Here is a 13,337-nt window from a genome sequence, read left to right as displayed (position 1 = left end):
CCCATCTGGGGCGTTGCTCTGTTGCAACTAGAGCCATTCTAGCACCTCTGTTGCAACTAGAGCCATTCTAGCACCTGAGGTGGAGGCCATAGAGTCATCCTCAGTGCCGGGGCCAACTTTGCTCCAATGGAGCCTTGGCTGCAGGAGAGGAAGAGAGAGAGAGAAAGGAGAGGGTGAAGGGTGGAGAAGCAGATGGACACTTCTCCTCTGTGCCCTGGCTGGGAATTGAACCCGGGATTTCCACACGCCAGGCCAGTGCCTACCACTGAGTCAACTGGCCAGGGCCCTAAAGTTGTGTTCTCTTTTTAAGATCAGAATGGCCTTCCTTGCTTCTGAAGAACTGGATGGTGTGGAGGACAAATACTTCTTTCAAGTCCCGCGGTCCCCAAACTCCTTTCCACTGCCCCAGGCACAGATGCAGCTCCTGGGGGCAATAACCCGCCTCTGGCCCCTGGGACTGGTCCTGGCCAATGCAGCTGTAGGTGTACGTGGCTTTCAGAGGAAACTGGTAGTCTGGGCCTGCCTCCAGCTCCCCACTAGCAGCCCCAATAGCTACACCATCCACACAGCACAAGAGCAAGATGGTGTCGCATCCATTCGAGCGCTGCCCCAGGTAAGCTGTGATGGGATGGGTGGCGGTCCTGCCCATAACAGCTCTGGTCCCTCACATCTCACTATAGAAGGCCAGGCCCAGGAGTCCATACCGGGAACAAGACTAAACTTCCCAACTGGCTGCAGTTACAACTAGGACTTTTCAAGAGCCTTTCCATCACTTTTTAAAAACTGTTCTAGCATCACCTTCTAATTAGGCCTACTTTCAAAAAAACTTTGGGTTGTGATGATAGATTATTCCCTCCAGTAGCACTGGATTGGACACCATGTTTTCCCCAAATTATGTTACTTGGTTCATCTTCTTTTTCCAGCTAAGGAAATGACAAGCAGGTGAGTCAATGGTCCCAGTGCTCTGTGGTTTTATATTATGGGCAGGCCTGCCTATAATATAAAAAGAAAAAGAGCCAGCTATAAAATAGGCTAATAATATTCAAGGATTAAGTGATAGTGACAAGGCAGAAGGAAGGAAACACTCAATTTCCATACCAGAGAAATTCCTATAGGCTAGAACAGGGGTCCCCAAACTACAGCCCACGGGGCTGCATCCGGCCCCCGCCGCACTTCCGGAAGGGGCACCTCTTTATTGGTGGTCAGTGAGAGGAGCACAGTATATGGCAGCACCGCAAAGCGCGGCCTCGCTCATGTACAGTACTACTTCCGGTGACGCAGGACGCATGTGTCACAGCTCCGAAACGCGTCATATCACTTGTTCTGGCTAGCAGTGACAAATATGGAACCGTACATTGACCATCTCATTAGCCAAAAGCAGGCCCATAGTTCCCATTGAAATACTGGTTAATTTGTTGATATAAATTTACTTGTTCTTTATTTTAAATATTGTATTTGTTCCCGTTTTGTTTTTTTACTTTAAAATAAGATATGTGCAGTGTGCATAGGGATTTGTTCATAGTTTTTTTTATAGTCCGGCCCTCCAACAGTCTGAGGGACAGTGAACTAACCCCTGTGTAAAAAGTTTGGGAACCCCTGGGCTAGAGTCTGGGTAAAACCTCTGGAGACAACATACAGGCTAGTCCAAGAATAAACAGAAATCTAATTGTTTGATCATCCAACTTTAAGCAATCTTAGGGCTGTGTCAGGTGATACTCTTGGAGGGGAGGGCTCTTTCTTACCATTTCCTCATTTGTGTCACACTGAAGGGACATTTACTGTATTTCCCCAGGTATAAGACCCTCCTATGTATATGACACACCTTAATTTTGGGGCCCAAAATTTGAAGAAAAAAAAAGTATTACATAAAAGTTATTGAACTCAAGTTTTATTCATCGTAAAATTCATACAACTCCTCACCACTGTCAAAACTCCCATCCATTAGCTTGTCATCATCTGTGTCTGATGACGAATCACTGTCTTCAATAATGAGCGTAAAAACAAGCAAGAAAAAGCTTGTTTGATCTACAACCGCTGTATAAGACGCACCCAGTTTTTAGACCCCAAATTCTTTGGAAAGGGATGCGTCTTATACATGAGGGAATATGGTATATTTTAATATTGTTTTGGACTTTGCCAGTTATAGAAAAAGGAAGGGAAAACATTGGTTAATTCAATCCTGCTATTGCCATCACTCTTCTGCCAGTCCTTAATCATCCACACTCCCCTGCATTCCTGGCATTTGCTCTGTCAGGTATCTTTAGGCCTTGGCTCTCCTGGGAGCTGGGGTTAAGCTATCTCTTTTTCCCTAGGGCTCGATAAAGTTTCACTGCCGCAAGTCTCCACTGCGCCATGCTGACATCTGCCCTGAACCATCGTCCTACAGTGTTACTGGCTTTAATCAGATTCTGCTGGAAAGACACAGGCTGGGCCACGTGTGATCTCTTCTCCCCTCTGTCCTCACCTGGCTGGGCAATCTGGGTGCCTTTGTTTCTGTAATACCTTTTTCTGCCAGCTGCCTTGCCAAAGACATTTAATCAACACATAGCTGCCAACTAAAGTGCCACTACTCCCACGGTGACTCCAAGCCTTATGAGAGACACAGCTGCCACCTGCCTGCGAGCCAGTGCTGCAGCGCCGATCCACCAGTGGGGCCTGGGGCTCCAGCCTCCACCCCAGCACTGACAGGCGACAGGGTCAGTGGTTACCAAGCCACATCAGGGACACAGACAAGTTCACATTTTAACTGCCTTCTCAGCTTCAACTCCAGTCAAACAAGAGTGACAGCTGTCACTACAATGGGGCACCACTGTAGTGGGCTGATCCCCCACAAACAGAACAGGCAGCCTGATACGAACTTTGGCTGGGGAAATTTTGTGTTTAGTTCCTTTAAAAGGAACAAAACCTTGCTATTTAATGTTGATTTATTTAATTCCAAGCAATTAGATTATGAACCAAGGATGATGAACAATGCAGTGTGCCAGAAAACCACATCTTGATTTTATTAACACTAAGTTTTCATTCAAAATGAATGTGAAACTTGACAAATTGTCATTTACAAGGTCTACCTTAACTGTACCAAAAATAAATAACTTAAAAACAAACACTTGAATGTTTACCACCTTGTCTGCTCCCATCTGCCTGACACCTAATCCCAAAGCGACGGAGGTAAACACTTGCACAACCTACCCTACATCAGCCAGTCTGCATCCTGGAAATCTGCCCTTACTTAGAGCCCCACGTTGGTCTCTTGGGAGAAGGAGCAAGCAGGTTCTGAGAGTCAAAGACAAGCCTGAGCAAGCAACACGATGGTCCATTTTAAGACTCCTCGTTCTGGGATGGTTCCACGATCCTTAAACAGCAGTCGGCAAACTCCACAAACAAGGGCTCCTGCATGCAGGCTCTCATGAGTGTGGCCTTGTTGTCCGCCTGATCGAGGCTGACCATCAGCTGTCTCAAGTGTGGATTGAGCAATAAGCTTCTTAACGCTGCAGACTCCCCTTAAAAATTAAGGAAAGAAAGCCAATCTGAGTTGAAGTGGGAATAGGTAGAGACAGCTGAAGGCAAAATGCTGCAAATATAAACACCAAACAAGGATGGTGCATCCCCTAACACTGAAACCCACAAATTAACTCCTATGCTCTAGATAAACGACCTGAGATCAGCATATCAAATGATTTCCAAATTAAATGCTATCACAGATTACTGTTCTTGGTTATCTGTAAATATTTTAACTTTACACCACTTAGGCTAAGAAAAAATATTTTAATAACACAATACAGAGAAAAGTGTTAGTTGTTGGCAAGAATAATTCTACCAACTACTCTGAATGCTGCTTAAGCACCTGATCCAGCATGAAGCAGGATCAGTAGCAGTGAACTGACTAACATCTGCACGGTGCTTTCCAGATAACAGAACTGTTGACACCTGTCCCCAGCTCAGCTCCAACCTCAGTCTACTCACTACCACTAATCTGGGTATAAAGCACCAGCTGTGAGGCTGACTCTGAAATGGAAATGAAAATAATGCCCACCTATAGAAACCACCCTGGCCCATTATTTATACAGGTAACAACTGTTACTGGGTCTGAATGAGCAGTCCTACGAAAACACTGGGCATTGCCCTGTCCAAGTAGCTCAGTTGGTTAGAGTGTTGTTCCAATTCACCAAGGTTACGGGTTCAATCCCAGGTCAGAGCATGTACATGAACCAACCAATGAATGCATAAATAAGTGGAACAACAAATTGCTTCTCTGTCTCTTAAATCAATAAATAAATGTTTTTAAATATCAACAATAATAATAAAAAAGTACTGGGCCATATTACTACCCACATCCCTCTAAAACAGCGGTTCTAAAAAAAAGTCAAGTCCTGGGATTACTCAGTCTGCACTGGGTAATGGCTGGACTCTAAATGGAGAACTAGAAGAATGGGAATAAATGTAGGTCCCCCCTCTACAGACCGGTCTGAGACAAATGACCCGAAAATCTAGTGGGAAGTATATTACAAGGCACCATGGGAACCTGAAAAAGTGTCCAATTTTTTTGACCGGAGTCAAAAGGTCAAGGAAAGTTTAAGGGACAGGACACGAACAAAACCTTGAAGGAGGAACAATTCTGCCAACCCACAAAGCCAATAATACCCAGGCCAAAGGAGTGGTACTGCAGACAGGCTGGGAGGTATGGAGGCCCTGTGTTGTTGGGGTTTTTTTTTGGGGGGGGGGTTTTGAAGAGAGAGAGTCAGATAGAGGGACAGATAGGGACAGACAGACAGGAACAGAGAGAGATGAGAAGCATCAATCATCAGTTTTTCGTTGCTAGTTGCTCATTGATTGCTTTCTCATATGTGCCATGACCGCGGGCTTTCAGCAGACTGAGTAACACACCCCACCCCACCCCCACCCCACCCCCGCTTAAGCCAGTGACCTTGGCTCCATGCTAGTGAGCTTTTTGCTCAAGCCAGATGAGCCCGCGCTCAAGCTGGCAACCCCGGGGTCTCAAACCTGGGTCCTTCCGCATCCCAGTCAGACATTCTATCCACTGCACCACCACCTGGTCAGGCGCCCTGTGTTGTTTATAGAGCCGTGTGGCTGCATGAAGGTCTCTACCTGCAACCCTAAAGTATTGAGGAACTTCTTTCTTTCTTTTTTTTGTATTTTTCCGAAGCTGGAAACGGGGAGGCAGTCAGACTCCCGCATGCGCCCGACTGGGATCCACCCGGCATGCCCGGCATGCCCACCAGGGGGCGATGCTCTGCCACAATCAGAGCCATTCTAGCGCCTGAGGCAGAGGCCACAGAGCCATCCTCAGCGCCCAGGCCATCTTTGCTCCAATGGAGCCTTGGCTGCGGGAGGGGAAGAGAGAGACAGAGAGAGACAGAGAGGAAGGAGAGGGGGAGGGGTGGAGAAGCAGATGGGTGCTTCTCCTGTGTGCCCTGTCCAGGAATCGAACCCGGGAATCCTGCACGCCAGGCCGACGCTCTACCACTGAGCCAACCGGCCAGAGCCTTGAGTAACTTTTAAAATCACATTCTAGCCTGTCTAGGCGGTGGCGCAGTGGATAGAGTGTCGGACTGGGATGCAGAAGGGCCCAGGTTCAATACCCCGAGGTCGCCAGCTTGAGCGCGGGCTCATCTGGCTTGAGCAAAAAGCTCACCAGCTTGGACCCAAGGTTGCTGGCTCCAGCAAGGAGTTACTCGGTCTGCTGAGGCCCCTGGTCAAGGCACATATGAGAAAGCAATCAATGAACAACTAAGGTGTCGCAACAAAAAACTGATAATTGATGCTTCTCATCTCTCTCCATTCCTGTCTGTCTATCCCTATCTATCCCTCTCTCTGACTCTCTGTCCCTGTAAAAAAAAAACAAAAAACAAACAAAATCACATTCTATACAGCAGATTAAGTGTATTTCAACAGCTGACAAAGAATAAATAAGCACAGCACAGACTTACCTAAATTCTTTAATTTCTGCAAAGAAACTCTGTCCTCTTCCTCATCACTATTGAGAAAATCAGCTACAGAGTCATCATCATCTAGGATACAGAACACAATGGATGACTTATGACTCTAATGGGGGTGTGCAAGTAGGTACAGACAAAACAAAACAAACCTCTTCTCTGGGGATTGTGACTATCCAGCGGTCGGCAAACTCATTAGACAACAGAGCCAAATATCAACAGTACAATGATTGAAACTTCTTTTGAGAGCCAAATTTTTAAAACTTAAACTATATAGGTAGGTACATTGTTATTAACTTAGTTAGGGTACTCCTAAGCTGGCCTTTGCTAATTAGGTATTTTGTGGAAGAGCCACACTCAAGGGGCCAAAGAGCCGCATGTGGCTCGCAAGCCGTGGTTTGCCGACCACTGGATTATACCAACTCTATTTTAGGAAAGACAAGGAAAATGAAAAAGAAAAATTGGTTACTTTATCAAATGCATCTGAGTGTTCACACACTTAGTCTACGTGATTCCCTGTGGTCGTTGTGCTTGGAGGCTGATTTTCAAATTATTATAACCCCACTCTCCTCACCGTGGCTCTAGCCCCATGATGGGCCAATAAACTCAGTGTGCACCATGAAAACCTGCTAATGTGAATCCCCTCATGGGCAGAAAATGTTGGCACTGCCTGAACCCAAAAAGGAAGTTTCTCAAAGGGCAGAAAATGGGACATCCCCCAGCTGTTCAATATGTATTTGGTGGCACCAGGAGGGGCTGCTTTCAGAGGCTGGCATGATGCATGACACACAGGAGGGGGAGGGGGAGGGGAAGGGAAGGGGGGAAGTGGGAGGGGGAGGGGAGGGGGAGGGGAGAGAGGGGGAGGGGAGGGGAGAAAGGGAGGGAGGGAGAGGGAAGGAAGGAAGGAAGAAGAAAAGAAGAAAAGAAAAAAAGAAAAGGGAAAGGTTAGCGAGAATATTTTTCAATAAACCCCAGGGGAGAAGGAGGAAGGAAGGAAGGGAGGGAGGATGGAATGATAACCCACTACCACCATGAGGAGCCCCCAGCAGCAACAAGGGTCAAAGGCAGCCCCCCACCTAGGCCCAGCTCAGATGAACTGACTGCGCCAATGAGGCCCATGGAGGGAGACTGAGGTCATAACTACAGAAAGCTCCCACCAGCAGGGTCCACCACTCACCACCAAACAACACCTACAGTCTTCCTCCCCTCTGCTGCTTGTCCTGAAAGATGGTTTCAGGCTGCTCTATATCACCTGTGAGACTCCTGCTGCTCTGGGCTAACTGCTTCTCCCTAATAAAAACATGCTTCTTGACTCCCTGCCACAGTCCAAGTCTCCTTTCAACTTATTCTATCTAAAACCCCTTTCAAGGTTTGTTCGTTTGAAATCAACTAACCCACCTTTGTTTTCCACAGGCTTTACAGTTTTCGCAGAAACAGCTGAGCTTATTTTTTTCTCAACAGGACTAAGTTCAGCACTGCACTGTTCTGAAAGAGACACAAATCTCAGAAGCACATCACCTCCATTTTAGTGGCAAGGCTGCACCTCCCCAGCAAGTCAGCATCTAGGTGGGAAGCATAAGCCTGGAGTAAAGGATGTGGGTGGGGGTGGAGATGAATGGAGAGGAAGTGAGAGATCAAATCAGGGGGCAGTATAATGAAAACAAGCAACCCTGAACCTGGCAGAAGAATTCATGGACCCCTAGAACCTGTCCGGATCTGTCCTAGTCTTGCCTAATCTCATTACAATTAAGTGGTACATTGACTTCTATTAACATAAAACTATTTTCTTGGGAACTTCAGATACCAAATTTGCATGTACACTTGCCATTAGGCATACACAGAGCAAAGTCATCAGGTCCACGCCAGAAGGGTTTTTAGTCTTAGTCACGACAGCTCAAGAGAGAAGATGCACAGGGTCTGCTGATCTAAGTCACGTGAAAGGGCAGGGAGACAAAACCAAGAGTCTTGGATGGGGAGGTGCTGCCAGGTGGAAAGCACATTTCTGGCAAAGGAAAGGTCTGTGGCTAGATCTGACCCTTAAGATAGGGTCAGGTGCAAGGAGATGATGATGAGCAAGTGCCAGCAGGTGGGTGGCTAGGACGCCAGTGGAGAGAGCAGGAGCAGGAGAATGCCACGCACAGGCCATCTGCCTTTCTGAAGACGGATGTCTCTCAGCTCCGGTGCTATTGTATTCAGGGTGGAAAGGTCTTAATGCTGGAAGGTAGTCCCACACACCACAGGGTGTTTATAAGAATCCGTACCGGCCCTGGCCATCTGGCTCAGTGGTAGAGCGTTGGCCTGGCATGCAAGAGTCCGGGGTTCGATTCCTGGCCAGGGCACACAGGAGAAGCACCCATCTGCTTCTCCACCCCTCCCCTTCTCCTTCCTCTCTGTCTCTCTCTTCCCCTCCCGCAGCCAAGGCTCCACTGGAGCAAAGTTTGCCTGGGTGCTGAGGAGGGCTCTGTGGCCTCTGCCTCAGGCGCTAGAATGGCTCTGGTTGCGACAAAGCGATGCCCCAAGATGGGCAGAGCATCGCCCCTTGGTGGGCATGCCCGGTGGATCCCAGTTGGGCGCATGCGGGAGTCTGACTGCCTCCCCGTTTCCGGCTTCAGAAAAATACCAAAAAAAAAAAAAAGAAAAGAATCAGTACCAATTACCAGACAAACCACCAACCCCTCCTCAGCTACTGTAACAACAAAAACATTGTGATGAGGTATCTCCCTATGGAGAGCAACACCCAGGTTAAGAACCACTGACCTGTACTAGAGAATGAAATTTTCAACAAGGGAGTGAACTGCTCAAATTTACATTTCAGAAAATTCATCTTGGCAGCAACAGGGCCCTGCAGCTTGGTTTACTAGAGGGGCCAGGAGGGAAGTGTGACCACCCAGCTCTCCAATCCTATTTCCAGCAAAGCAGTTATACCTCTTTCCCATCTATCTTTAGCTGAAAGATTTCTTCTGAAATGCTCCAGAGATATCAGGAAAAAAAAAATATATACAGGGGCGGGAAGACGGCTTAAAACATACTGCTGTAAACTAGAGACTGGGGGGGATGAAACAGATACAAAGAAATAACGAGGACCTTTAACAAAAGAGCCAACCAATCATGAGGCCCCGGGAAAGGGTCCCTGAGCGCTGAGAAGAGGCGCCGGATTGGAGGAGTTGAAATGCAGGCTTGACAATATTAACAGCTCCTTATAGCAAACAGACCTGACTCATTGTTTCTAACGAGACACGATTTAAAAGAAAGAAAATGTTCCTGTAAGCCTTAGCCAGTCCAGCTTCTGCCACACGGTGAAGGGCGCGTCGGAATACTAAGACAAAAGAGCTAGGACGGACTTTCCGGCGAAAGCGGCCGACTGCTTTTAAAGAAGAAAAAAAGGAAGGCACATAGAAGAAAAGGCAAAGCAAAAGAAAGGTTTTGGTTGCTCAAAATTCGGAGGGGCATTCACAAACAGAGGTCCCCCCCAGGGGATGCGACGGGATCCGGCGCGACAAGACCCGGAGGGGACGGCCTGAAGGGTTCCGCGTCCCCGAGACCGCGGCGGGACCAGGAGGTTGCTCGCACCCGGAAGGCGGCCGGGGCTGAGGCGGGGTCGCGGGGGACTTACCTTTGTGCTTCCGGAAACAGGTCACGGAGCAGCTGTAACAACAGAACCCACTTCAGGTGAAGGCCTCGCGGACTGTCCCGCAGTGCCCAGCCCAGCCCCGGGCCCTCCGCCCCCACGGCCGGCCCGACACTCGCGCTCCCCTCCCCCACGACCTCTGGCGCTTACTAGGGCACGCGGCAGGCGGGGCAGCGGTATTTGGGCTTCTCCAAGCAGATCACGCAGATGACGGTGCTACCGTTGAGCGACGACATGGTCTCTCAGCGAACTTGCTTCCACTCCCGGCGCATGCTGCTTTCTCTGCGGGTTCCAAGGGCACATCTTTCCTTCCGTTTTCTTAACCAGGACCAATCACCGTGCAGCACTTACTGGCAGTCAAAAGCAATAGATTGATCTTGCTCATTGTTCCAGACCTGATAAGTAGAAAGACGACACACTCGATGTGCACCCAATAACTGCATCAGCGCTTTTCCCTAATCACGTCGTCGAAGAATTTGTCATTAGCCTTGTCCCTGTCCCTATGCGACCATGTGACGTGGAGCAAGTCATCGTCACTCTCCAGTTCTGTTGCCCAGCATGTAAATGTTCTTTATCTTCGGGCTTGGACTTTCTGAATCTTGCATGGCGTTGGGTTCTCCTCGTATAAGTCATTTGCTTACCAATAATAAGAAGTCCAGCCACTGGCCAAAACTCGATTAGATCATGTGACACACACGTGCCCTCCCCAGTCTAGGCCATTTTTCTCACAGGAAAGAAAGGTGAGGCTTGGCCACTGACAAATGTTTATTGAATCCAACTGTGAGCCATGCACTGACCAGATGCTGAGCTGGGGACACCGGGGGACTATCAGAGGCTGTCTCTAGCCTCTAGGAGCTTAAGACTTAGAGTAAAGGAAGGAGGGAGACGTGAGAGGTAAGAGACTCAGTTGTAGGGTCATGCTGACACTAGTCTGCACTTGCATGAGTGCCTCCTTGAATTTTAAAACATTGATTCCTCACTCACCTCACCCTAGTCCCAGCCCTGGGTGGGACAGATTAGCCAGGGGAAAAAACGAGTGACTTCTGGCCCAAAGGTGGGGACCCCGACCTACTGAGTATCAATAGGGGAACTCCGATGGGCCTTGAATGCCACCTGAGGCTTTAGGAATAGATAAAGTCACAATTCATTGGGAGCCCTGTGCCTCCTCGAAGCCCTGAGCATTGCTCAGCCTAATCAGGGCTCCCACCCCTTGTGAACAGTACCTCCTTAGCACCGTAAGTTACCCTCACCCCCCCCCCTTTGTGATGGCCCATCAGCCCTCAGAATCCCATTACAAGGGCCCCCCATGACTGTCATTACCTGTGGGGATGAATCTGCTATAACTAAGGCAGCTATTCAAGTCTTAGCTCAAACCCCTCCCTAGCTGAGTAGGAGAGATTATCCTCTCTGAGTTCCCTAGATGTTTGGGCCTACATTTCTTGGCTGTTATGAGGCAGAGAGGCCGTGTATGAAAAGGTTTGTACCTGACCAGGTGGTGGCGCAGTGGATAGAGCATCGGAATGGGGTGCAGAAGACCCAGGTTTGAGACCCCGAGGTCGCCAGCTTGAGCGTGGGCTCATCTGGTTTGAGCAAAAATTCACCAGCTTGGACCCAAGGTCGCTGGCTAAAGCAAGGGGTTGCTCGGTCTGCTGAAGGCCCGCGGTCAAAGCACATATGAGAAAGCAATCAATGAACAACTAAGGTGTCACAATGCGCAACGAAAAACTAATGATTGATGCTTCTCATCTCTCCGTTCCTGTCTGTCTGTCCCTATCTATCCCTCACTCTGACTCTCTCTCTGTCTCTGTAAAAATAAAAAATAAAAATAAAAAAAATAAAAAAAAAAAAGGAAAGGTTTGTAATCTGAAGCATTACAAACAGTTATTTACATGATACCTAGAAAGGTCCTGTAACTGTCCTGGAGCTCCAGTCCAGACCCCATGAGCATAGGTCCCAGGCCAGAGGGCTGGGGACTCTGCCATCATCCTCTGTGGGCTGTGGCGAGGTTGAGATGAATGACTATCCATCTCTCCTTTGGCTTTGCCAGACTGTCCAAAGGACACTGTCTATCCCTCAATGCTGAAGCAGCTGATTCCCTCTGGCTGCCTACCTGCCCAGCATGAGCTGCCCCTACCTCCAGCCTCCAACTAGGTAACCAGGCAAAATCCAAGATGCATCCACAGTGACCCAGCGTTCTTTGTATTCTTCAACAATGTGACCACTATTGGTTTGAGTCGGAAACATCCCAGAGAGTTCATACTTATCTGGGAAAGCCAGAGTAGGTGAATGACTTCTCAGGCCACACTTGAATCCCATGCTCATATCCAGAACAGGTAGAAATTTCCCCAATATGGGCCCTAGCCGGTTATCTCAGACAGATACAGTGTCATCCCAAGACAAGGTTGTGGGTTCAATCTCCAGTCAGGTCACTTACTGGAAACAACAAGTAAATGCACAACTAAGTGGAACAACAAATGAATATACTTTTCCTCTCTCTCTCTCTCTCTCTCTCTCTCCCCCCCTCCACCCCTTCCTCTCTGTCTAAAAATCAATTTTAAAAAACTTTTAAAAAGAAAGAAATTTGCCTACTATGGGAATTACCACTGCCCTCTCCAGACATTTTTTTGTGAGTTGTGTTTGGAGGCTGAGGCTACGGAGAGTTGCCACAATTTTCAGGGGCTCAAGCCCACCTCGCCCACATCCAAAGCACAGACTCCCCTAACTTTGGGTCCAGGGATGGTAACTCCATCAAAAAACAAAAAATTATTGGAATTTCTTTCATGCACATTCTATGCAGTAAAAACAGCCCCCCCCCCTACTCTGGGAAACCCCGAGCTTCCATAGACAGCCTCAGCCCTCCTGCTCCAATGTCCAGGAGAGCAGGTGGCTCAGCTGCAATGGCAGAGTTGAGGAACATCAAGAAGCCACAGAAAATCAGTCCAACTCCTTTGGGCAGAGAAGAATAACAAGTATGACTCCAGGCCCAGCAATGTCCACACTGATGTCCATGTTGATGCAGTTGCCCATGGCGGCACCCTGGTTCTCCCTGACGCCCACCATGCCTGTCCTAGCAGTTGTCTCGCGGCTGCTTAGCGTCAGACCGAGCAGTGCTGTACTAATAATCCAAGCGGAATAGTTTTCAGAGCTCCACCACCTGCCAGGCACTGTCCAGCGCATTCCCGGAGAGCCTAGTGTGTACTCCAAAGACAGAAGACACACGGGACGCCCCAGCCTGATGCCCATCACCGCCAGAGGGCGCTCCAGGTAGAGACTGGCCCTGGTGTAGCAGTGCTCGCGCTGGACATTGTGCGGAAAACAAGGTTGTGTCACCAAGGAGGCACGAGTAAGTCAGGACACTGGCCCACACCTCGCACACCACCGAGTGGTGGGGAAAAGAACCAAAAGCGCAGTGAGGAAGCCTGCGACAGATGGGCAGGAATGTCTTCTCAACGAAAGCACGGCCCACACCAGCAAGGGCTCCAAATGTGACTGGTTGTTCAGGGGCAGTTCCCCAGTGCCCATCCCCCCACGCTTTCTGGCAGTCCCAGTGAGTGGAGATGCGACCTACATTATTAGCCTGATGAAAGTTTAACCGTACTTTTTTTTTTTTTACAGAGACAGAGAGAGAGTCAGAGTGAGGGATAGACAGGGACAGACAGACAGGAACGGAGAGATGAGAAGCATCAATCATTAGTTTTTTCGTTGCGCATTGCGACACCTTAGTTGTTCATTGATTGCTTTCTCATATGTGCCTT

The 13,337-nt window shown here is 48.6% G+C and overlaps 2 protein-coding genes across 16 annotated transcripts in view; one reads left to right on the top strand and one right to left on the bottom strand.

Moving 5' to 3' along the window:
- MYO19 (myosin XIX) overlaps window positions 1–3,104 on the top strand; it is a 36,036-nt gene extending 32,932 nt beyond the window's left edge. For all 15 annotated transcript variants that reach the window (XM_066262758.1, XM_066262759.1, XM_066262765.1 and 12 more), the window contains 2 exons: window positions 311–613; window positions 2,313–3,104. In XM_066262758.1, coding sequence (XP_066118855.1) covers window positions 311–613; window positions 2,313–2,441 — 432 coding nt within the window. In that variant the 3' untranslated portion in view covers window positions 2,442–3,104. The remainder of the gene's footprint in view (window positions 1–310; window positions 614–2,312) is intronic.
- Window positions 2,781–9,904, bottom strand: ZNHIT3 (zinc finger HIT-type containing 3). The gene is made up of 5 exons (XM_066262773.1): window positions 9,733–9,904; window positions 9,568–9,599; window positions 7,353–7,439; window positions 5,949–6,029; window positions 2,781–3,500 (listed from the first exon to the last, which is right to left on the bottom strand). Exons 1-5 carry the CDS (start codon window positions 9,816–9,818, stop codon window positions 3,319–3,321), a joined length of 468 nt encoding a protein of 155 aa, XP_066118870.1. The 5' UTR covers window positions 9,819–9,904; the 3' UTR covers window positions 2,781–3,318.
- Window positions 9,905–13,337: the final 3,433 nt, after the last annotated feature.

This window comes from Saccopteryx bilineata, chromosome 2 (assembly GCF_036850765.1).
Source record: "Saccopteryx bilineata isolate mSacBil1 chromosome 2, mSacBil1_pri_phased_curated, whole genome shotgun sequence".
Classification (NCBI taxonomy): domain Eukaryota; kingdom Metazoa; phylum Chordata; class Mammalia; order Chiroptera; family Emballonuridae; genus Saccopteryx; species Saccopteryx bilineata.
This window is presented reverse-complemented; position numbering and strand designations above follow the sequence as displayed.